Below are 24,902 nucleotides of genomic sequence, written 5' to 3'. Positions count from 1 at the left end.
AGACACACTCATTGTTCTGCATTTGTGTGGTTGTTGGAAACAACAGTAAAGACGAGGTTTTTTTTACATTGCAATATGAGGTTTATTGGTTCAAGTGGAGACTACATCGCCCACAAGTCAACAGCATTAGAGTCATGTTCATGTCATTTTAGGTGATTCATAGGAGCTTCATAGAAGTTAATTTCCCTCCTAAATTTATATCTTAAATCACACTTCAATATGTTACAGTTAGATTTGGATCCTAAGACTTGATTGTTATTGTCAAATGGATTAAAAAGCACCAACACCTGGTTAGTATTTACACACAGACAAAAAAGGCACAATTTAAGTTAAAAATAAATAAATAAACCACTGGAGTTGTGGATGTATTAAAGGAAGACTTAATAGCACATAGTAAAAAGAAGTTAAAAAAAATCAGTTTTGGTCATTTGGCAAAAGAAGGAACATTTGTACAGGTAACCAGGTACAATAGAATAAGTACACGATAAAGGAACAGTTAGCTACAATTTGTCCGACTCCTTTCAGTTCATCAAATGTGGGTTCCGCCTCCTGAACCCGAACAAGGCTTGCAGAAGCGCTCTCCTCTTGTGCAAATATGAGCAGCCGTCAAGACGTTGGACCTCCAGTTGGTTTCTTTAGCGGCGATCCAGACGTGAAAGTCAGTGCAGATAATCGTTGCGGCAGTGGAAAGACGCCATGCGGACTCGATTGCATAATTTCTGGACCTCCAGATCCTGGAAGTGGTCATCCTCGTCGTTCTGGATGATGATCTTCTGCAGCTCGCCGATCTCATGCTCCATCTTGGAACGCAGCTCACGCTTCATCTTGAGCAGGACCTGCCAAAAACAAGCAGTCGATACATGGTGCAAACTGGGAGCGGCGTTAGAAGACTACGGTGAGTTTTTTTTTTTAAACCTTCTCTTGGGCCTTTTTTCGAATCAGAATCTCCTGTCGTTCTTGTGCAAGTTTTTCAGCCAGAAGTGAAAACTGCAAATAGACAACAGATTGAAAGAACAAGTCATATCAATGTAACTGTATGATGGGGTTGGAACCTACCTCTTATTCACTGATCATTGCTGTTTATTTGGTATTGTTAATAATTAAACAAAACCAAATAACAATTACGCAATATCACATGAAAGGTTGGACAGCAATCCCTCAAAAACAAAGGAATTGACCTTGCTGTTCCAATACTTTTGGAGGGGACTGTATGTGCAAAATTAAAAAGCCCAGACTCCTTTAAAGAGGACTGTATCGAAAAACAAACTGCAATAATTGCAGTAGTAATGATTTATCCATGTTCTGTTTGAGACTATGATTTTAAATAGATAAATTGGTATGGTTTGCTCGTAAATAATTTGCAAAAACTCAATCTTTATTGAAAAATGACCATTATTGTACAACCCCAATTCCAATGAAGTTGGGACGTGGTGTTAAACATAAATAAAAACAGAATACAATGATTTGCAAATCATGTTCAACCTATATTTAATTGAATACACTACAAAGAGAAAATATTGAATGTTCAAACTGATAAACATTGTTTTTAGCAAATCATCATTAACTTAGAATTTTATGGCTCCAACACGTTCCAAAAAAGCTGGGTTATGTTTACCACTGTGTTACATCACCTTTTCGTTTAACAACATTCAATAAACATTTGGGAACTGAGGACACTAATTGTGGAAGCTTTGTAGGTGGAATTCTTTCCCATTCTTGCTTGATGTACAGCTTCAGCTGTTCAACAGTCCGGGGTCTCCGTTCTCGTATTTTACGCTTCATAATGCGCCACACATTTTCAATGGGAGACAGGTCTGGACTGCCGGCAGGCCAGTCTAGTACCCACGCTCTTTTACTACGAAGCCACGCTGTTGTAACACGTGCAGAATGTGGTTTGGCATTGTCTTGCTGAAATAAGCAGGGGCCTCCATGAAAAAGACGTTGCTTCGATGGCAGCATGTTTCTCCAAACCCTGTATGTACCTTTCAGCATTAATGGTGCCTTCACAGATGTGTAAGTTACCCATGCCATTGGCACTAACACAGCCCCATACCATCACAGATGCTGCCTTTTGAACTTTGCGTCCATAACAGTCCGGATGGTTCTTTTCCTCTTTGGCCCGGAGGACACGATGTCCACAATTTCCCAAAACAATTTGAAATGTCGACTCGTCGGACCACAGAACACTTTTCCACTTTGCATCAGTCCATCTTAGATGAGCTCGGGCCCAGAGAAGCCGGCGGCGTTTCTGGGTGTTGTTGATAAATGGCTTTTGCTTTGCATAGTAGAGTTTCAAGTTGCACTTACGGATGTCGCGCCGAACTGTATTTAGTGACATTGGTTTTCTGAAGTGTTCCTGAGCCCATGTGGTGATATCCTTTACACATTGATGTCGGTATTTGATGCAGTGCCGCCTGAGCGATCGAAGGTCACGGGCATTCAGTGTTGGTTTTCGGCCTTGCCGCTTACATGCAGTGATTTCTCCAGATTCTCTGAACCTTTTGATGATCAAATCCCTAAATTCCTTGCAATTGTACGTTGAGGAACATTGTCCTTAAACTGTTCGACTATTTTCTCACGCACTTGTTCACAAAGAGGTGAACCTCGCCCCATCTTTGCTTGTGAATGACTGAACAATTCAGGGAATCTCCTGTTATACCCAATCATGGCACCCACCTGTTCACCTGTGGGATGTTCCAAACAGGTCTTTGATGAGCATTCATCAACTTTCTCAGTCTTTTTGCCACCTGTCCCAACTTTTTTGGGAAGTGTCGCAGCCATAAAATTCTAAATTTAATGTATATATGTATGCCTGTGTTAGTTATATTGTCTAAAACGTTGAACATGATTTGCAAATCATTGTATTCTGTTTTTAACACAACGTCCCAACTTCATTGGAATTGGGGTTGTCCATGCTTTCCCTTCTCTGCAGCTATATGGCTAAACCTTATCATATGAAAACAAACTTAACTGAATCTGGGATAAGCAAATATTATAATTAATATTATAAACACATGAGAACTCAAATGTGCAATAAAAGACATCAGTGGTATTGGTTTCCTATTTAAAAGTTTCAAATCTGTCGTGAACAGATAATCTGCCTCCCATCTGTCTCGAAAGCTCCTGTTTTCCATCTTTTGTTTGGCCATTTTTGGGACGAGGAGGTGTAAATTTGCTCGAGGAGCCTGGTAGGATTATTGCTAATGCCTGCAACAGAAAAGGAGGCGGCTCTGGCCAGTCTCGACAGATGCGGCGACACACTAGCAAAGCATTCTGGGATTTGTAATATTAGTAACGCATCCGCTATATACTGGCGGCCCAACTCTAATACACATTTGATATGGTCTCACGGGCCGAATATAATTACATGAGTTTGACATATTGCTCAAAACAATTAATCGATTATCAAAATAGTTGTCGATTAATGTGCTGATCGATAACTTGTCGATTAATTGTGACGCCTCTAATTAGATCTTATTCTATTGCGTAAGTGGTCAGAATGTTGTGGCTTGCTGGTGTAGGTGTGTGTGTAGATCCTACTTGGTCTTTGTAGTAGTTCTCCATAGACTCTATGTGGTCCTGGTGTCTTTTCTGGTGCTCCAGCCGTTGCTCTGCGGCGAAGGCTCTCTGCTCCCGCAGATGAGCCTTCTGCACCTCCAAACCCTCCTCAAAGAGTTGACGAAACATCTACACACACCGGATGATCAGAATTATGTGAACAGCAAGTGTGTTAAGAGTACGAAGAAGTTCTGTGGACGGTGTCACATGGTCACCTTCTCCTCGTTGATGCGAGCCTTCATGAGGCGAGCCCGGTGCTGGACGTGGTAGTCCTGATGGTACTTCCTGGCCCTGGCAATCTGCTGTCGCTGTTCTCTCAGTCGGCTTTGGGTGGACTTCTGCTGCTGGCTGTGCTCTTTAAAGTCCCTCTGGAGGATCAACACGATAGCTTGTGACAGCCTGCTTTTTCTTTGCTATTATCAAGTCACAACATCTGAACCCACCAGACGTCTGCTGTGCTCCTGCTGTTTGTGCACCATCCCCACGAGCAGGTCGTGTTTCCTCTGCGCTTCTTCCAACTGCCACACAGGGGGGGCGTTCATTGTTCACTTGCTTGGAGCCTTCAGTAATACACAACATCAGGCATGAACGAACCTCTTGGGAGGATCTGCTGCGTCGCTGCTTCTGGGCAGAGGCTTGGGCGCGGAGTCGGTCCACCTGCTGCTTCTGCTGCCGCCACATGCGGCCCAGATCATGGGAGGAGATGTGCAGGAAAGGCAGCTCCTCTAGGAACATGGGCAGGAGCTCATTCTCCTTCACTTTCACTGGACAAATGGACACCAGAACATCATATCCCACACACTCACCTGCCACTCATGAGGACATTCTAATATGTAGTTAACCTTTTTTAGCGACATGAGTTGGACACAATATTACAAACATTTTTCCTGTACAGAGGGTTCCCAGTTTACCACAATCCCGACATACGACGTTTCATGTTATGAAAGGCGTGCAATGAACTCATTCTTCATCCGCAGAAGAATAAGTTGTGATGAATTGATATGACTAACATTTATTTTAATATTGAATTGTAAAAAGAAAAACCTTCATTCACAGTAGAATATTGACTGATTGATTTCACTTCAAGCCTTGTAAACATGTAATATGATGCTCTTGCCAGCAGCAGTAGCACTGTTGTCAGTGTCAGCCGAGGATAAAGTGAAAAGTAACAGGAGTGATGCTTTTTATCACTAAGATGTGAGAATTTAATCAGTCCAAATGGCAAACTATATTAAATGTTGATTAATGTTCTTATCAATTACAGTAAAAGTGTTGAGATGATTCACTTGTTAGATAATAAGCCTCAAGAAGGACTTTATCTAGCTCAGGAAATAGGAGAATTTTCTCAAATTTACACTTTTTAATTGATAACCAATATTGAAAATTTTGGGTGGTAAATATTACTCACTGAGCAGGGGAGCATATTAAAATGTACAGTAACTAGTCACTTAAGCTGTCAGATAATTTCAAAAGCAAGTCAATGTGGCCTAAATGACATACAGTACTCAACAGTTTGTCAAAATTGAACTAAAGTACAATACTTGAGTTCATGTGGATGTGGAGGCCCCATGACTGGGTTTGCCTTGGTGTACGCCACTGTGCTTAGCCACCCCACAGTCTGCGACAGTGTTGCGGTGGATTCACTCGGCTTGTGCGTTAAGAAGGTCGCTAGCGAGCGAAAGATGCACAATGATCATGGACACTTCAAACATACCTCGTGGTTATATGCTTCAATGCGGCGCCGAGCGGGGGGGCTGGCCACTGCGGGGTGCACATAGACAAGCTCCCCCAGCTTGCAGGCTTCTCTTTACCAATCGATTGCGAGGGACTCGTGGCTGATTGGCTCCTCCCCTGTGAGCCTGCCTGCCGAGCCCACAGCGAACAGCGGCTCCTCCCCGCTCGGAGGAAACACTCAACTGAACTACCCCTCAGTAATGGCAAGAGGGAACGCTGAGGCAACCATACAATTACAAACCATATGGTAGACGCTTTTACAGCGCACATCTCTATCCGCCGGGTTCGCTTGCATGTCATGTGAGCATTTTTTTTTTTTATATCGCAGCCTTTTCAATAATTGCATTCCATTATGTAACAATGTTGGTTTGAATTTTTTAAATTGTTCAGCCCTAGTTTTTAATGCAATTGTTTTACATTTGTGGCCTAGAAGTCTTCTTCATACAAATATTTACTGCTTTAGTGCAGGTTAGAAAATAAACTGCAGCACATTCAAATTTGGGTTTCGTTTCCATTGTAGAAATAGAACTGTCGTAAACCAAAGAACCCCTGCATGTAGGTGTACCTAATGTAGAGCTGGGCGATATATCAAGAAGCTCGATTCAATCAATATTTTATTAATATTTGATATGGAAAAAGGGGATCATCAATTATATTTTCTATACTTTTGGCTACTCCGCGAGACATCCGCCAACATGGAGAAGATGCTAGTGACTAGCAAGCCATAATTGTCCCAAAAGAGAGCAAAAGGTCTATTATATGGAAACAACTCTAGTCTGCAAAAGGTTTATAAAAGATGATTCGGACAAATTGTTCTGGAAGTTAATTTCTTTAGGTTGGCAGGTCTGCAGTCATAGCCATAAATGCAATTTTACTAAAAATTGGAATAATAATTTCTTCTGGTGTTTTGTTTTTAGGCCTTGGTTTTCATTTTGGTGTATCACTAATTTTGAGATCCTTAATATTTTGAAATACCTGCAGGGGAAAGTAATTTATTTGTTGTTGATGTTTATAACTGTTAAATAAGCCTGCTTTATAATGTAACTCAAAATTAAGTCTGGTCCAGTTTTATACATTTATAAACTTCAATTCAATAAATATCGAGTCATATCGAATAACGACATTAGGGGGGAAAAAAAGTGATATCAATTTTAGACCATATCGCCCAGCACTAACCTAATGTACATTTTACATGACAGGTTGAAAATCTAATAGCATAAAAAGTAAGTAATCCATTACAACCACTGAAAAGCAATGGCATTTGTAGCATTAGGTATCGTTTTAAAATTTCCCTAATCCTTCAACTAGACGTACAAATATATAAATGAAATAAATGTATCTTACGCGGGGGCATTTTCTTGGGTATTCGTAGTCGTCCTGATGTGCCTGATGTATGGCGGACCTTCGACTGGGATTTTGTTGTGGGCGATTTGGGAAAGTCTTTAAGTATGGCCTCTCTGTACTCTCGCTCCTGAGTACACACAGAATACTCGTATTTACAGACAGTGGAAGTAAAAATAGCGACATCCTGCAGTTGATGACATTCAAAGTGATGACTCACAGCTTCCTGAGCTTTGTGTCGTTCCTTGTTGAGATCTGCTCGTTTTTTGCCTTCTAATCTTGTTAATTCTGCCTCGTAAGCATGGTTCACCACAGTCTGAGAAGTGACAGATGGATGGTTAGACACAGAACACGAAGCCCACCATAACACATACCGCAATTTCTCGTGTATAATGCGCACCCCCAAAGTTGACCTCAAAATTCTGGAAAACCCTTCTACCCATGTATAATGCATTTTTACAATGCATGATTTTGCTTCTACCCATATGTCTTTTGTAGGTTTTTTTTAAAGAAATATTCTGAAGTTAAGCACTTCCTTTGAACACGTAATTCTTTTTATTTATGTGCTCTTATTTTGAAATTCACAGCCCTTCTTTTATTTAGTAAAACACACAGTTGTGCTCATATGTTTGATTACCCAGGCAGAATTTGTAAGATGGGTGCAATTCTTTAAAGAAAACATGAAGGACCAGGCGAAACACATTTAGTTTTATTTTAATGAGATTCAAATTAAATTGTCAAGCATTTCAGAAAAGCATTATCATCAAACAAAACATAACCATAAAGAAATTAATGATGGTTGTTGTTCAGTCATCAGTCGTATTTAAAAAAAATATTTCTTCATAAATTCTGCCAGGGTATGTAAACTTATGAGCACAACTGATGCAGTCATACGTACCCCTGTCATATTGGAATGAAAGTGTAGGCTACCCCTTTTTCATAGCCTCTAGGTGGCAGTGGCATATTGAAATGAACGTGTACCGCTTTTTCATAACCTCTAGATGGCGGCATACATTTATAAAATGGGAAGGTTTTTTTTTTTTTTTTTTTTCTCATTTTCCCCTATACCTATGTATAATGCTCACCATTGATTTTTGATATTTTTTTGGGGGGGGGCGTGAGAATGTGCTTTATACACAAGAAATTACGGTATCATTTTAAAGTTGGAAGTCAAGTGCTATTTAAAAGACATTTAAAAATCGAAACAACCTTTCTGTGTTTTGTACGGCGCGGCGGCTCACTTTGCCACGTCAGAGGAGCAGCCGGGATGTTTGCTTGTCGGCCATCTTTATAGATGTTCGGAGACTCGTCCTTGTCATCCTCAAAGTGCTCCTCCACAGAGTGATGACCCGGTAGAGGTAAGATAAAAGAGGAGCAGGTCCTATGGTTGGATTTGGTTTCAGGTGTTCCTAAAATGACAAATTATTCTTGTGGAGGCATTCTGAGTTAAAGTAAATGTGTCCTTAGATGTCCAAATGTTAGCTGGTAAAATGCATATTTTAGGCATATTCACACACCTGTGGGTAGTCTACGATGCGCCGCAATGTCGTGACTGGGATCCGTCTCCTCTTCCTTGTCTTCGACTTCACCAAGCTCGTCACTGTTGGCCAAAAGTCGTTTGAGCATCTGCAGGAAAGACAAATAAAAAAATCAAGAAGATAAAATGTGGTGGTGGGGGTGTTAAATTAAATGTTCAGTTCTACAGAAAGTCGCATCATGGTGCGCAATTACACCTGTTCTCACCTGATCCAGCTCATCAATTCGATGGGTGAGTTTTTCAGAAATGTGATGTAGTTCCTTTTCTGCTCGCCTGTTTCTCTTCCTGCGGTGAGAATGTGTCTCATCAAAGTCTTCCTCCTCCTCATCATCTTCGTCCATCCAGCTGCTTTTCAGACAAAATAGTGGAGGGTTGAGCGAGACAACCTTGAAGCGAACAACTATCGTAGCATGAAATCGTTTCCTGAAGATACCTGAGGCCTGTCTCATTTTGGAGCCTTCCCGCCTGTGGTCTTGTAGTAGGACACAGGTGTTCGTCTTGCTCCTCTTCCTCTGTGTCCGGGGGAGACGGGGTAGTGGCCAACGTCACATCCTGCAGCGTGAGGAGGAGCACATCTGGTTGTGTGTGGAATAAAACCCTCTTGGGGCCTCCCTTAGTGGGCTGTAAATATCATACTTGGTGATGAAATGCATAATTCCATAAAATATGGCACTTAGTTGTTAAGTGACGACTTGCTGCTTTCCCACCTCCAGTGTCTCCATCTCAATGTCAGCCCTTCGCTGACTTGATGAATCCTTTTCACTCACGGCTGGAAAATGGATACAGAGATGGCAGAGTATTAGACTCGAGATGTAAGCTCCAGAGAGCAGGGATTAACTATGTTTTGCTTTCGACCTACCTGGAGAGTGTAGTCCATTGCAGATAACTCTGGAGGTTTGTGCCTGGAGGACGAAAAGACATTTGGTGGAAGGACAAAAAAGACGCTTTGACCCAGGTGCAAAAATCTACTAATAGGTGTGCCACACTCAAATCTAACATACAAATAACACTTTCAAGGCAGAAGAACATTGATACCTGGATAGCAGCAGGGTCGTGTTGCTCCTCCGCACTGCCAGCAGCATTTGTGTCTCGGCTGACCAGGTGTGTGTCTGTGTCGGTGTGGTGGGGGGAGTCGCTCTGGGTAGGTGGGTGTAGTGCAATGGCAGCGTGCTGCGGTATATTCAAAGGTACATCCTGGTCATCTGAGGGACCAGAGGTGGTGATTGCATCCATGGTTACGACTGCATCCGTGGTTAACGTCTGGACAGCTGGCCCTGTTACGTCAGGAGATAAAGAGTAGTAGCAGGACAATTTTTTTTCTTGTCCCCTACAACTATTGTGTACCCTACAAATTGGATGGTGGGGAAAAGTCAACAATGAGAACAAGAACAGAAACTGTCTCTGTTCCACCGTATAATGAAAAACATTTTAGTGTTAGTACAAGCGCTGCATGCAACTTCAAACAGTAACATTAGCACTGAAGCTGCAGCAACATCAGAGATTTCCTGGCTGGTCCACCAAAGACACTATCCCCCCGAAGCTGTTTTTAAGTCAACTTGTTGCTGTTACTATTTTATTATTAAGGAAAAAAAGGTGGGGGGGAAATCTCTCTTTGTACGATAGGGGACCTCGGTTTACAGCGGTACCAACATACCATTTTGAGGTTATCAACCAATAAACTTTTTTCGCAGTGGCATAAGAATATGTAGCTACAGTACATAACACAAGAAGGCTCGCTCAGTTACTGCGGTACTTAGTTTTTCATTTGATGGTTTAATATTTATGGGCTAGAAGTATTTTTCCTGTAAATAATTATTGGAATTATGACTTTACTACATCGATAGCGTAGGTTAGTAATCAATTAGAGCACCTTACATATAAATTTGGGTAACATTGCTGGCGTAGGAATGGAACAGAGTCCGCAACCGAGGCAAACTTGTATTTTTAATGTGTATTTTGGCATCTCACCTTCTTGTTGATCTGCGAACGTGCTGGCTGAGACTCTGAGCCCGATGACCTCACTGGGAGATCCCGGCTGTTCACTGTTGCCGGAATGTTGGGAAGTCTTACTCGACTGCGTAGTAGACCTACATTTTAAGATATGTGATCAGCCAGAGGTTCATCCCTATAATAGGCATACTATAGTACATTTCACTTGACTCGCTGAACTATGATTGACAGAGTACATGTAATGGGGTTTTTGCTTACAGAACTTAGTGACTTGTTTAAGAACAGCCTCCTGGTCCAACTTGGTCCCCCCCATTCCATGTCAGTGCAGTTTATACTCAGTAACCCAGAAATAGCCTGTAGGCCTGTTTTACTTCCGCTTGATCTATCTCCTCCCCCCCTCTCCCCTGCTCGGAGAGAGGGCTCGGTGACGTTGAGGGAATCTGAGGCTGTTGCTGTTTGGATTCTGCACCGCCCAACTGGGACAAGATCTGAGGTGGACCACTTCCCCCAGAGTCCTTGGCATGGAGGATTCTGCTCTGACCGACTGGTCCAGGTCCTGAGGCAGAACCAGCACCAACGTCTACCTTTTGGCACCTTTTCTCTATAAATTGATTCTTATGCCATCTTAATGAACATTGTACAGCACCAGACTATGTGATAGATGTTGCCCACTCAACATCCATTGCAGCCCGGTCATCCTGGAAGGGGGATCCTCCCATCTGCGGTCCCTTCTCACAGTTTCTTTTTCCCCCAAATGGGGTTTTGAGTTTTTCCTTGCCCGATTGTGGGGTTTACATAGGGAGATGTCGTCAATCATTGACAATTTATGATTAAGGGCTATACAAATAAACTGGACTTGACTTTTAACAAGCAGTGTAAAAAGAGCTACAGGAATGTACTTACTCTCCGCCCTCAGAAGACAAACGCACTCCCTCCATCTTTGTGTCCATCTGTTCGATGGCATTGCTTGTTGTTGGCGCCTCGCTTTCACCACCAGCATCCTTTCGGAGACCACCATTTTGTGACCCTGATTTTGTAAAATATGTTATTTTGCTTTTTTTTTTTATATTTGGAATGAGTCTAACAGAGGTACTGTTAGTGACTATGAAGGAACAAACTACCATACTTGTGGCACCACAATTCTGTTTAATGAACAAGTTATGCAGTCAAAACTTTCGTCACAATAAACAAACCATGTCATCCACATTTGCCCCGACTTTTCTATCTGGGACATGACATTCATGAGGTGCAGATATGATGTTACATAATGTGGTCTGAGGGGGAAGGTCAGCCACACAAACAAAGCACTGCTCAATTCTGCCAAATGAGATGTTTCTTTGTTTTACATAGCTGCTTTTAAGAGGAAAGATGTCCAGTTTATGTAACAGGAGAACACAGATCATCACTCGTGCTTGTCAATATAGAGAACAGTGAAACCAAACATACAGTAGTCTTAGATATGCCCACCATCATTCTGTGAGTCCTCGCTTATTTCCTCACTGAGATATTCCAAGAGGCCTTCAAATATATCCAAAAGGTTCTTGATTGACTCTTTGTCTCCCTGGATGACATTTTCTCCTGTAAGCATACAAATATTACTAAACAGTTTCGACTGTTATTCTGCACAGTAGGGCTGTCACTATCGAATCTTTTTAGAATCGATTATCCTATAGCTATTTCATCGACTAACCAAGTAATCGCCCCTGCATTTTAGTTTTTTTATTTATTTATTAACCAATAATCAGGTAATCAGATGTTTACAACACCCTCTTACATACTGTTAGTGCCTGCAGTACCAACTTTCCACCAATAGAGGTTACTAATACACCGTCAAGGGCGTTTGAATACAATAGCATGGAGGTGTATGTATATTGATATGTCTGTACGGAAGATAACTTGCAATATGGCACTATCCGAGATATCTGTGTCGACCTATTTTTGAAGTCAATTTATCAGAGTAAGACACAGCAAAAAAAAAACAAAGGTGCAATTCTGGCCCCTTATCTTTCAATCGTACCTTAGTTTACACAGACACAAAAATTTTGCTATACCTGTGATATGAGAGAGACTGATCTGAAGATAATCCAGCGACAGAGAGTCAATGACACACTGAACATTATGGACGTCATCCTCTTGACTGCGTGGCGATGCAATATAATCTAAAAAGAAAGAGGACGTGTTTATGCGAAGAAGATGGATGTCAACTCCATGACAACTAAATATACAAAAAGCTACATCAACACATAATCACAATGCATGGGCATGCTAAGAAAGCTTTTGTTGGTCAGGTGAAAAAAGGTCAGGTGAAAAAAAGGTATGGGGAAACATTCCAATGTGAAAATCCCAAGGCTGTTGTATAAAAAAAATAAAAAATTAAACTGTAAAAAAAATAAACTAAATGTGAAAGAGTAAAATAATCAGTATTTTGGTGTATTAGTATTTACTAGAGGTGCAACAATTAATCGATTGTCAAACTCATCGACAACTATTTTGATAATTGATTCATCATTTAGAGATATTGTTTAAAATTCTCAGAATTTCAGCCTCTCAACAGTAAATGTCAGATTTCTATTGTCCTCCATGAAAGCAGACTGCTTATGCAGTCATCTGCTTTTATTTTGGAAAGAATGATCAACATTTTTGCCTATTTTCTGACAGAATACGGACCAAACCAGAAACTAAATCATAATCAATGTATGTTTGATAATTTTAATATAATATCAATATTTAGATAATTTATAAAGTTGACAACAAGATGTAGAGGGGGGATAAGGTCTATTAACATTCACATTATTATAAATATTTAGGGTTTCAGGGGACTAGCAGACATAAAACAGCATTTCAAACTATACAATGGAGCTAGGTACGCTTGGAAATCCTCTGATAGCAAGCCGCCATGTTTTAACAATGACGTCACTGTCAAAACATAGTGGCTTATTCTCAGAGGATGTCCCAGCATGCCTAGCGTCATTGTAAATAGTTTTTTAAAGTGCTGTTTTATGTCAGTCCCCTAATACCTTAAATAGTTGTAATATTCTGAATGTTAATAGACCTTATGTGTGCGTTTATCCCTAGGGCTGCACGATATTGGGAAAAAAATGACCATTGCGATTTTTTTAATTTATTTTTTTTAAACCTGCGATATATATTGCAATGTGAAATAATTCAGGATCAGTGCTGGGGCAAGTTCCTTTTCTATGCAAACTAGTTCAAAGTTCGGTTCATCGTTCCAAAAAAATTAATTAGTTCAGTCATAGTTCAAAATTTTGAACTAAGTTCACTGGTCCAAAAACAAACTACTTCATAGTTCTCTCTCCCTCCCCAATATGTTGCTGATGGGCACTGTGAACGACTGGTGAGCACAGGGTTAAAAATCCAGCCTCCCCTGTGTGAAGTTTGCACATTCTCCCTGTGCCCGCGTGGATTTTCTCTTGGTTTTCAGGTTTCCTCCCACATCCCAAAAACATGGATGGTAGGTTAACTGAAGACTCTAAAGTGCCCTTAGGTGTGAATGTGAGTATGAATGGTTGTTTATTTAAATGTGCCCTGCGATTGGCTGGCGACCAGTTCAGGGTGTACCCTGCCTCTCGCCCAGAGTCAGCTGGGATAGGCTCCAGCTCTCCCGCGACCCTAGTGAGTATAAGCAGTGTAGAAAAAGGATGGATAGATGGATCACCCAGCCGTAGGTGACCCATAAGTGGGAGGCATACCCCAGGGGCGTGTATCTCAAAGGGAGAGGCAGCAGATGAAAGATTTTAACGGAGTTGTTGGCTGTTTGATGTGAAAACACCAACAACCAGTGACCTTACTGGTTCTCGTCTCCCCGTCTTGTTATTTACCATACGTCTTTCAAAATAAGAGCACAATAGAGGGAGTCCTATGTAAACTGTGTAACTATTGCCAATTGATAGATCTAATTTATGTGTCCATTTAAATTATTTGTTCATTTACTGTATATACTTGTGTACTGTTTACTGAGTATCTTCAAAAGTATTCTCCACTCAGGCCATGTATTCTAATCTGTCAGGTCAAATCAACATTACAACATGACAGAAATAATGGGTACTAATTTACTGTAATTAAATTACTTTCTTGTAATTAAATTACTTCACACACACCAAAACTTTAGAGCATGATTCGACAGGACGCTGGCATGTTTACGTACAACCGTTAGTGCTAGCACTAGCTTGTTAGGCTACATAACTTTTTGTTGCCTACTTGCAAGCGGTATAGTATTAAAAGTATGTGAACATATCTCAAGCAATCCTTGACTTCATTGGTTGTCAGATATGTACAGTACTACATCAAAAGACACGCACCAAGGCTTAAAATAAACTAGCTTTTGGATTTAAATATACTGTACATGATGGCGATGCGGCGTAAATGTTTTTTGCGGAGCCGATTAAGGAAGTCATTGATCGGATCGGCGAATTATGACATTAAAGCCGATCAGCATGAAATGATAATTATCGGCCGATACCGATCAAGCCGATCAGATCGGTGTAAAGTCTACTTATTTGGTTATTCTTTCGCCTAGAAAACACACATGCACTGGCAGACACTTAAAGTGTGACTCCCCTAAATAATAGGACAGAAATGTATCATTTCCTTCTTTCTTGTAATTCTTTGTGCTTATATTTTTAAAGACTATTTTTCTTAACTCCTCCTGATATATTTGTTTTGGATTCATGACAGTGTCATATTTTGTTTTATTACACTATTTTATGTCCAAATGGAAATGACATTTTATTTTAGTTCATATTTTTGTTGTTGTTTTGAATGAAAATGACATTTATTGTCTTTTGAATATCCCAGTATCATCGCACGTAGCTGACCAACCTCAATAAATGGACCTTTGCCTCACTGAAAAAAAATATTTGCGGCCCTTTAAGATTTGTATTCGAGTGCCTCTGAGCTAATAAATTGCTTCATAAAAAAAATGTAGGTACTGTACTTCCAAATAGATATTGCACCCTGTTTGCTGTCACGTGAACCTTACCTGGAACCTTCTCTCTCAGGATGTTCTCATACAGACTAACAAACACATTGGCATCACAGTCTGCGAGTTTAGTCAGCTTCTGTTCGATGTGACACTTGCCGAGCAGTTCATTTGCCACATCTACCCAGTCTGTGGGAAGAAACAATGAAAAGGGCATTAATATAGGTTCAAAAGGGAGATTACATTGGAAAGAATTAAAGGGAGAAACAATTAATCGACAACTAATCGATTATCACATTAATCGATAATGATTTTTGGTAATCGATTAATCGTTTAGAGACGTTTATTTTAAGTGTCCAAACCCTCTGCATTTGAGCCTCTCAGCAGTAAATATTAATAATTAGATAATAACAAAGCAGTAGATATTAATAATTAGATTTTCCTCATAATAAAGCAGACTGATTATCTTTGTTTCATCAAATAAGACATTTGCAAACATCTTTTCCTTTGGAAAACAATAACATTGTTGCCTATTTTCTGAGATGTTATGGACCAAACCAGTATTTGAAGTTTGTTTGTTCATTTTCTGTCTGATTTTGAATAAAGGGATGGAAATTAAAGATAATAATAAACCGATTCATCGATTAATTTTAGAAATAATTGACAGATTAATTATTAAAATTAATCATTAGTTGCAGCCCTAGATAGAATTGAAAACACGCGACCGAAATCGCTGCTCTATATCTTATGTATCTCTATACCTATAAAGCTCTACCTACATCTATCAGAAGGCAACAAGGATATTACAGATAATTATTGTGTTCGAATGTGAGTGAAGGAGACGGGTGACGATTCAGTAGATTAAGGTTTTGAGGCGGCAAAGTAAAGTTAGGGAGCGGGTAGTAGACAACCCCCCCCCCCCCCCCCCCCCCCCTCCGTTCCCTACACAGCCTTACGTAACGCGTACAATTACTGCCAAGTTTTAAGGGCGGAAGACACCAGTTCAAATTAATATCTGTCGATAACAAACACTTTCACTCAACCAAACATCTCAACTAGCCAGCATTGCTAATGTAATGTTACTTTGTTTCCCCCAGACATCGAAGAGTGTCGTAATGTGGACTTATTGTGACTGATTGCGGTGTTAATACATGACGAGGGCATTCACGCGGCTAGAAACGTAACAAAACAACAAGAAAAATCGAGCTAGCAACCAAAGTTGGCGATATAAAGTTAGCGTTAGCTTCCATATCGCACGGAAAGAGGCAGCGGTGTTGCCTGCCTGCCTGCCTGCCGCTTTTACCTCTCTGTTCCTCCGGGGTGCCCATGAAACAGCTGTTGAAGAGAGGCAGATGTGGCTCCAAAGCAACGAAATGGCTGCAGACAAGGTGTTGTTACAACTCAAATTCCACAATGGACAACAAAGGTCCGTTGGTGTGCTTGATAGTGAGGTTTACAGTAAGAGAAAGAAGGAACTGTCTTTCCTGACTTAAAATTGAACTGTTGTTTGATTGGATGTTCTTGTTGCTAGTTTCCGGAAGTGCCGTTGACCTATGCAGACTGCCCCCTGTCGGATTTTCTTCGGTTAGTCCAGGGAATATTCTTTTTCTGCCATAATGTAGCCACGAATCACGCACACGCACACACACACGCAATTAGAAAAACTTACTAATACTACTACTGAAATTCTCTTTTACATGTCGTTATAAAAAACAAAAAAATGCATTGTGGAAGATTTAATATCTGCATTCTTGGTTTTCATTTTATTATGAATGCAATATTGCAGCCTCTCACTTTTCACATCATTTGAGTTTTTTTTTAAGTGTTCTCAACTTTTGAAAATAATACACTTTGGTGCTGGTTTGTATGATTTGTATTTTCTATACCAAGTCATGATTTGGCCTCATTTCAGAAAAAAATTAATAAATAATTAAATTTAAAAAAAAGTTATATGCAGTCTGTCTTGCTTCACATGAAGACAAAACAAAATGTAATTTACACCATTTTATGTTCTGTGGTACTTTTTAAATGAAAGGAAACTGTCACATGGGGCAACCGGTGACCTAGTGGTTAGCACATCTGCCTCACAGTTCTGAGGTTCAGAGTTAGAATCTTTTCTCCAGCCTTCCTGTTTAGAGTTAGAATGTTCTCTCGGTGCTTGTGTGGGCTTTCTTGGGGTACTCTGGCTTCCTCCCACATTCCAAAAACATCCATCCATCCATTTTCAGAGCCGCTTCTCCTCATTAGGGTCGCGGGCGTGCTGGAGCCTATCCCAGCTGTCATCGGCAGGAGGCGGGGTACACCCTGAACTGGTTGCCAGCCAATCGCAGGGCACATACAAACAAACAACCATTCGCACTCACATTCACACCTACGGGCAATTTAGAGTCTCCAATTAATGCATGTTTTTGGGATGTGGGAGGAAACCGGAGGGCCCGGAGAAAACCCACACAGGCACGGGGAGAACATGCAAACTCCACACAGGCGGGACCGGGGATTGAACCCTGGTCCTCAGAATTGTGAGGCTGACGCTCTAACCAGTCGTCCACCGTGCCGCTAGTGTAGAAAATGGATGGATGAATGTCGTGGGAGGATAGAGAATATACTATATATTCTTTATTCACTCCAGTGATTTCTCCACAAATTCAGAGATGGTGTGGTGGTCCATTTGCCTGACTTCGGTGCAGGTAGTGTGGGTTCCGTTCCAAATCAGTGACGGTGTGTATGTGAGAGTTAATGGTTGCTTTTCTCTCTGTGTGCCCTGTGACGACTGACAACCAGTCCAGGGAGAAGTCCACCTTTCACCCGAAGTCAGGTGAAATAGGCTCCATCTCACCTGTGACCCCAAACAGGAAAAGTGGTATAGAAAATGGATGGATGGATGGATGCTTGGTTTCTCTAGACCAGGGGTGTCAAACTCCTTTTTGCTGCGGGCCACATCATAGTTATGGTTTCCCTCGTAGGGCTGTCATGAGCGCGAACAGATATACAGTAAATGTACAATTGCCTCATGTTATTACATATACACAAAAAAATCGATGAATAACATATTTGAAACCACAAGCCAATAAAAAGTTGTTAATTCAGTTTATTTTTAAATGGGGATTGGTAACAAAAATGTTTGCAATCAACGTTATGTAAAAGGGAAGACGATTTGCAATGTTGTTATTTTAGCAAATAAAGATGAAGTTGACGCACTTGAGTTGCTTTTCGCGGGCCACATAAATGGATGACATGACGGATGTGGCCCCCGGGCCTTGAGTTTGTCACCTGTGCTCTAGACAAACAAAATTATTATCTCATGGTAATCAACAACATTAGGTATTACAGATATACAAAATGAACTTTGTTCAGCAATTATAAAGTTTTATTATCTCCTAAGAGTTGCATCACACAATCTTTTCACATATCCAAAAGTGTTGTTCTCCACATGTGACATCGTTCCAGCTGTTATTGATGTCACTGAACCTTATTTCTACACAGTCTTCCTTTGTGCCTTCATAATTATTAGGTTCATCTGCAGCCCAGTAGCTGTAACACAAGAACACAAAAATATAATTTTCATTCCAAATCAGTACTGTACTTTACTTCTATTCCTTTGAAAAAGACAAACTATTCCATGAAATTCAGAAGAAAGAAATACAAATACAGAGACGAGATACATTCCGGGACGTTGGTCGACCTCTAATGTGTTTGGATTTGAAGGAGAAAAAAAATCCCTATAGGATATAATGGAATTTAAAATAATAACCATTCCAGGGTCAAACCATCACCATTGTAAAATATTTTACATTTTTTTTAATTATTATTCTATCATGACACTCTTAACACATTCCCTTCCATTGATGGCTTAAGAAGTCAAATATCCATGTTAACTGGGAAGGCTGGCATTGAATGAGTTAACTGTCGCAAGTGTAAAAATTATAACTGGTAAATGATAAAGGTCCCCTTTCATTACTGTTCTTGTATTTAATTTTGACAACAATGGGTTACAATTTTTTTTTTTGGGGGGGGGGAATTGTCTTATGCTTCTGCTCACCAAAGCACACTCTCCATCCTGTGAGAAGCTTGCTTGCTGCCATTCATGTGAATGAAACTTAGCCGCGATGGCCATCGCTGGCGACAATGAATGCAAGCTTCACTATTTCATCTGCTGCAGTTACATTAAAAATTAAATCTATAGTTATCCTATAACACAACATATGTTTACTTTATAGAGTGTGTTTTTATGGCTGGGCAATAGTTGGTACTCAGCTGAAATGTGTCGCCGTTCAGCTGAGTTGAGTGGGTGGGTAAAAGCCATTAAGTGGTCTGGTGTAACACAGTACTGTATATGAATATATGAATATAATTACCAGAACTTCACACTGTCAGCGATTTCAAATCCTGTTGTTTGCAAGCGGATTTGGTGTTGAAAGGCTTTTGCATTCAAATGACAAATTGCTTAATATGTCAACCTTAAACCATGTCACAGACTCATTTTGACCCAAGTTATGTATAAAACAGCACAAAAAAATTTATTCCGATGGAAAGAGACCTTTGACTGTAACACACTGTTTAAACACATTACTTTAATGACCAAAGTGTAACAAATTGTGTAAAATGCAAAGACAATGTAAAAAGAAGTTGACCAATGTTATGTAAAAACAATAAAAGACTTTACCTCGTACCGTGTATGTCAAAACAGGACAAAAGAATTGGGACACTCTTTCTGCTTTTATACGTAAAAACCAAAGAAAAACCAAAACGCACATTTTAGGCTAATCCTTTTATACTCAATGAACGTCGCTCTAGCGATATAAACAATATGCTGATGGGAGTGCTTTGAGCTGAACTAAGGTCTTGTGCGATTTGACAATATCTGCTGTGACCTCATGCATGGTCATGGGTCAAATGGCAATTTTTTTTTTTTTTAATGGGACTTTAGAGGTACGCATTTTGCAAAAATGTGGTTTACATACCTTATCTTTGGAGGTTCCACTGTAGTTTTAAAATTGTGACACCCACATAGGTGAGTCTGATTTAATAATGAAGTGCAAACATATTAAGAGATGATGATGGTGTTTAAGCATTTGAAACATGCATGAAAAAGTTTGAACCTTTCTGTCAGCTGAGACCTGTCAACCCATTTCCATGCGCCCTCTTTCTCGGTCAGCCCAATCCACACCCTCAGGTTGAATTTCACTATGAAGGCCTTGTTAAGAGACACAGCACAACACAAAATATTATATTTTAGAGGTTCAACTCCAGGAAATTGTGATTAAAAAGTGTGACAGAATAAAATCACACCAAAGCTAGTGCTACCTGCTCTTCTCTGCTCTTGATAACCACCAGGTCTGCACCTCTTCGAAGGCAGTCGGCTCTGCTGCCGGACCAGGATCTTGTTGTTGAAGAAATGTAATACAAACTAGAGGGGAAATAAACCCATCCTTGTCGGCGATGGCTATCTGCTCAGTATTTTTGCATGGACAAACAGATAAACATATACAGTAGCACGATAATTGATTAGAATTTGTCAGTTCAAAGTTACAGTAATTTCTCATGTATAATGCACATTTTTTCCCCCAAAAAAATTTTCAAAAGTCAATAGTGCGCATTATACATAGGTATAGGAGAAAATGAAAAAGACTTTCACCTTTTATAAATGTATGCCGCCATCCAGAGGTTAGGAAAAAGCTGTACACTTTCATTCTAGTATGCCACCTAGAGGTTATGAAAAAGTTGTACACTTTCGTTCTTGTATGCCACCTAGAGGTTATGAAAAAGGTCTAGCCTACACTTTCATTCCAATATGATAGGGATACATATGACTGCATATATGTACAATTGTGCTCATAAGTTTACATACCCAAGCCGAATTTGTGAAATATTATTATTACTTTTTTAAATACTACTGATGACTGAACAACAACCATCATTAATTTCTTCATGGTTATGTTTTGTTTAATGATAGTGCTTTTCTGAAATGCTTGACAGTTTAATTTGAATCCCATTAAAATAAAATTAAATGTGTTTCACCTAGTCCTTCATGTTTTCTTTAAAGAATTGTACCCATCTTACAAATTCTGCCTGGGTAATCAAACATATGAGCACAACTGTGTTTTCTCATTTACTAAATAAAAGTAGGGCTGTAAATTTCAAAATAAGAGCAAGTAAATAAAAATCAAGTACTACGTGTTCAAATAAAGTGGTTCACTTCAGAATATTTTTTAAAAAAAAACTAACAAAATACAGATAATACTTCATGTTTTGATATGGGTGGAAGCAAAATCATGCATTGTAAAAATGCATTATACATAGGTAGAAGGGTTTTCCAGAATTTTCAGGTCAACTTTGGGGGTGCGTATTATACATGGGTGCGCATTATACACGAGAAATTACGGTAATCGTCTCAATGTTTAATCCTCCAGATTCACAGTCACACTTACCAATGGTAGTGATTTTTCTTTTCAGCTTGTCAAGTTCTTGAGAGGTGTTTGTGCAGGTGGCCTCTGTGGCAATTTCTTTTATTTTGCTGGCAGAATGTACTGAAAAGGCAGATATACAGTGGATTATAAAAAATACACAGCCCTGTTCAAATGCCAGGTTTTTGTGATATAAAAAAAAGATGAGACCAAGATAAGTCATTCCAAAACTTTTTCCACCATTAATGTTGCCTATAACCTGTACAAATCTATTCATTAAAAAAAATCTTTTAGACAGTACAAATAAATGACTAAACTAATGTGGTTCCACAAGTGTGCCCTCTCATAACTGTGATGTGGTTGTGTTCAGAATTAACCAACTACATCCAAACTGATATGAAATTGGAATCAGCTCACACCTGCCACCATTTAAAGTGCCTATTTACGGCAGATAAATTTCATGTGTTCTAGTAGGCGTTTCCTGATATTTTTTGTATTTCTTTCAAGCAGATGCCTATTTCAAACTGTTCCTAATTCCTTCCACCTTGACTAAGGTCGCACTAGTTCTAGCTGAAGAAAAACACTCCCAAAACATGCTGCTACCACCATGCTTCCCTGTATGTATGATCTTCTTTTGGTGACACGCAGGCCAAAAAGTTCAGAATCGGTTTCATTGGCTCATTTACTGTATTCTTACTGCCTGAGCTTGGGTTCAGTACTCAGTTTTGCCTGAGCACATTGTAGCTCCTGTTATTTACACTTATTCGACTTTGGTGTTTCAAAATGACTGAAAATTGTCAGGACAATGTGGGCAATACCAGGAAAAAGGAGGAGAAGAATTTGAACTCACAGGTAGTAAGACGCAGTGAAATGTTGAGAGCAGCTTGCAGGACGCACAGGAGTCCAAAGATCACAGCAACTAGTCTGTACACGTTTCTTCCTATGAGAGGACACCACCATCATGAACACAATAATATTTGAGGGAGAAAACATGAGATCGTCAATGAAATGAAGTTATCATGATGACCATACACATGAATGTGTGGAATGAAAATATTTTAAAACTTGGAAAAAATGCATTAACAAAGATAGTTAGCGCCTTCCTATGCTATTATTGTAAACATTACTTAAAAAGTAGAAATGATATTCTTAAAATAAAAGTCCAGTCTTCTGAAATAGCATCTTTATTATCATAACATGAGTATTACAGCCTGTTTAGGAACAGGAACCAGGAACAAGCTGGTCAGGCATCTCTGCGAGGAAAAGCAGTCTACCAGTCATCTTGCATTTATGTATCTATTAGAGAATTCTTTTGTATTGCATCTGACAGTTCCTCTTTTGCTTTACTTTCACTTCTCTCCTTGTTTGAGAAGTTTTCTGGTTCCAGCTGCTATAGGAGATGTTTTCCTTGTTGTCTCAACACTGTCAATTGCCTTTGCCAGTGATGCACTCATACTGGCTGAATATAAAATTTCCCCGTTGTCACTTCTAATTAATAAACATTAACAATTCTTTGAATTTAAGTGGCATAGTGATGTATGGTTGGTTAAGGCACCCACATGTATCCAAACAGCATCCACTAGTGTCTACAAGTACATGTGAAAGCCAGGACTCGTCTCTGTCCTTTCCTAATGTACTTTGTCCACAATAAATGTTTACAAAAAAAATGTTTTCAAGTTGACTGTGTGTTTGGGGAATACACTACATTTCTGCCCTTCAATTTGCTTCTTTTCTGGCTTTGAAAAAAGAATTACGAATTTAAAAAATATATTTAATCCACAATAAATAAAGTGGTGGCACGGTGGGCGACTAGTTAGCACATCTGCCTCACAGTTCTGAGGACCGGGGTTCAATCCCCGGTCCCGCCTGTGCGGAGTTTGCATGTTCACCCCGTGCCTGCGTGGGTTTTCTCTGGGTACTCCGGTTTCCTCCCACATACCAAAAACATGCATGCTCGGTTAATTGAAGACTCTAAATTGCCCGTTGGTGTGAATGTGAGTGCGAATGGTGGTTTGCTTATATGTGCCCTGCGATTGGCTGGCGACCAATTCAGGGTGTACGCCGCTTCTCATCCAAAATAACCAGGGATAGGCGCCAGCACGGCCACGACCCTAGGGAGGATAAGCGGTACGGAAAATGGAATGGAATTGATAAAGTATAAATAACTTAACAACCAAGTTATTTACAAGTTAAAGCCTTGTGTTCAAAAGATAAATAACTTTGTCTGTGTTAGAAGTGCGTGCAGGACAGAAGCTGCAACTAATGTATTGATCTCATTACACAGGTAAGATCAATATTTCGACCAATGCTTGTATCAGTATTATTGTTACAATATTAGGACGGATCCTGTCAGCACTATTGTACACATTCCCCCAAACTTTCATCTGGAAATGTCATTTAAATAAACCAAATAGCATGAATGTAAAGACAGAATTAAGCATATTAATATTGCTCCAAAATTCTTACACAGTATTCACCTGTCACTGCAGCTGTCCCTCCTTGGCTTGAAGCACGAGTCATGTTCACATAGTCCATCTGCACTGGGACTTCTGTATGATCAAATCTCACCATGTTGCATCCCCTGGAGAGTAACAATGATGCTGGATGTTTTATATTCTCTCATTGATGACCACTTTGCCTTCAAATTTAGATCTGTCACCTAGCAAAGTTGTTGTTCGCCTTGCTTACCACTGTGTGAATGTGTGACATGTGACTATGACATTATTGAAATGTGCATGTGAGAGGGTGGAGGGGGTTGGGGGGGGGAGTTCCTCCAATTGCCTCAATCTCTTATTAAGCAATAAGGAAACTTTAAAATGCATTTTAATGGCGTGATTGGCAGCGCTACTGTGAGTAGAAATATTACAATATTAGTTCAAAATGGTGATTAACAGAGGCGGCCCTTTTTAACACACACCAGTCAAGACACACCTGCCATCATTTAAAGTGCTTAGGGATAATATAAGGGAAGAGAGAATTATGAACCGTTATAAATAGCTTCAGGTTTAGAACCCCCCCCAAAAAAGTGTTCTTCCAGGCTTTTCCTGTTTTTTTTCTTCCTCTTTTTCCTTTCTAGCACAAGCCTGAAACTATTTGGAACTGTTCATAATTTCCTCCACCTTGTCTAAACCTTCAGGTCAAGAAAAGCCTACTAGACCATCAACAACAATGTATTTGGTGGCAGGTGTGTGTTGACTCCCATTAAAGTTTGAGTGTGACTGGTTCATTTTGAACACAGCCACATCCTCAGTTTTAAGAGTGTGGATACTTGTGCAACAATGTTATTTGGGTTGTTTATTTTTACTTCTCCTCTCGAAAATATATAAAATTAAAATGAGTTATACTGGTTATAGACCACATTAGTGGTGGAAAAAGTTATCTTGGTCTCACTTTTTTATATCACAAAAAATGTCATTTGAACATCGGTGTGCAAACATTT

The 24,902-nt window shown here is 39.9% G+C and overlaps 2 protein-coding genes across 6 annotated transcripts; both read right to left on the bottom strand.

Moving 5' to 3' along the window:
- Positions 1-48: 48 nt before the first annotated feature.
- LOC133477522 (centrosomal protein of 95 kDa-like) lies at positions 49-16,599 on the bottom strand. Of its 4 annotated transcripts, none has more exons than XM_061772354.1 (21): positions 16,363-16,599; positions 15,120-15,248; positions 12,172-12,279; positions 11,588-11,698; positions 11,024-11,147; positions 10,139-10,257; positions 9,206-9,444; positions 9,030-9,072; positions 8,878-8,939; positions 8,604-8,791; positions 8,377-8,515; positions 8,151-8,259; positions 7,843-8,042; positions 6,854-6,949; positions 6,637-6,763; positions 4,153-4,322; positions 4,002-4,076; positions 3,774-3,926; positions 3,541-3,687; positions 916-987; positions 49-836 (listed from the first exon to the last, which is right to left on the bottom strand). In XM_061772354.1, the coding sequence occupies exons 1-21, from the start codon at positions 16,385-16,387 to the stop codon at positions 660-662; spliced, it is 2,613 nt and encodes an 870-aa protein (XP_061628338.1). In that variant the 5' UTR covers positions 16,388-16,599; the 3' UTR covers positions 49-659. The 4 variants fall into 4 exon arrangements, with proteins under 4 accessions (XP_061628338.1, XP_061628337.1, XP_061628339.1 ...); XM_061772353.1 differs by having other exon boundaries at positions 8,377-8,518; positions 16,363-16,598; XM_061772355.1 differs by having other exon boundaries at positions 8,377-8,518; positions 8,604-8,722; positions 16,363-16,598.
- Positions 16,600-17,916: 1,317 nt separating this feature from the next.
- LOC133477521 (CD209 antigen-like protein E) lies at positions 17,917-24,172 on the bottom strand. Of its 2 annotated transcripts, none has more exons than XR_009788388.1 (7): positions 23,941-24,172; positions 22,314-22,403; positions 21,488-21,586; positions 20,364-20,506; positions 20,159-20,253; positions 18,258-18,590; positions 17,917-18,024 (listed from the first exon to the last, which is right to left on the bottom strand). XR_009788388.1 is itself a non-coding variant. In XM_061772352.1 (7 exons), exons 2-7 carry the CDS (start codon positions 24,032-24,034, stop codon positions 18,449-18,451), a joined length of 663 nt encoding a protein of 220 aa, XP_061628336.1. In that variant the 5' UTR covers positions 24,035-24,044; positions 24,123-24,160; the 3' UTR covers positions 18,130-18,448. The 2 variants fall into 2 exon arrangements, 1 of the variants encoding a protein (XP_061628336.1); XM_061772352.1 differs by lacking the exon at positions 17,917-18,024 and having other exon boundaries at positions 18,130-18,590; positions 23,941-24,044; positions 24,123-24,160.
- Between the last annotated feature and the right edge of the window lie 730 nt (positions 24,173-24,902).

The sequence above is a fragment of the Phyllopteryx taeniolatus genome, chromosome 4, assembly GCF_024500385.1.
Source record: "Phyllopteryx taeniolatus isolate TA_2022b chromosome 4, UOR_Ptae_1.2, whole genome shotgun sequence".
Classification (NCBI taxonomy): Eukaryota; Metazoa; Chordata; class Actinopteri; order Syngnathiformes; family Syngnathidae; genus Phyllopteryx; species Phyllopteryx taeniolatus.
This window is presented reverse-complemented; position numbering and strand designations above follow the sequence as displayed.

Bases quoted from the DNA above. Each gene is read 5' to 3' on its own strand.
- LOC133477522 (XM_061772353.1), bottom strand. From the start codon at position 16,387: ATGGGCACCCCGGAGGAACAGAGAG. The intron at 8,043-8,150 runs GTGTGTGAATAT...TTGTCATTTTAG, and splicing joins GCATCGTAGACTACCCACAG to GAACACCTGAAACCAAATCC. The intron at 6,764-6,853 runs GTGAGTCATCAC...GTGTGTACTCAG, and splicing joins GACACAAAGCTCAGGAAGCT to GAGCGAGAGTACAGAGAGGC.
- LOC133477521 (XM_061772352.1), bottom strand. From the start codon at position 24,034: ATGGTGAGATTTGATCATACAGAAGTCCCAGTGCAGATGGACTATGTG. The intron at 22,404-23,940 runs GTGAATACTGTG...GTCCTCTCATAG, and splicing joins AGGGACAGCTGCAGTGACAG to GAAGAAACGTGTACAGACTA. The intron at 21,587-22,313 runs GTGAGTTCAAAT...CTGCCTTTTCAG, and splicing joins TTCACTGCGTCTTACTACCT to TACATTCTGCCAGCAAAATA.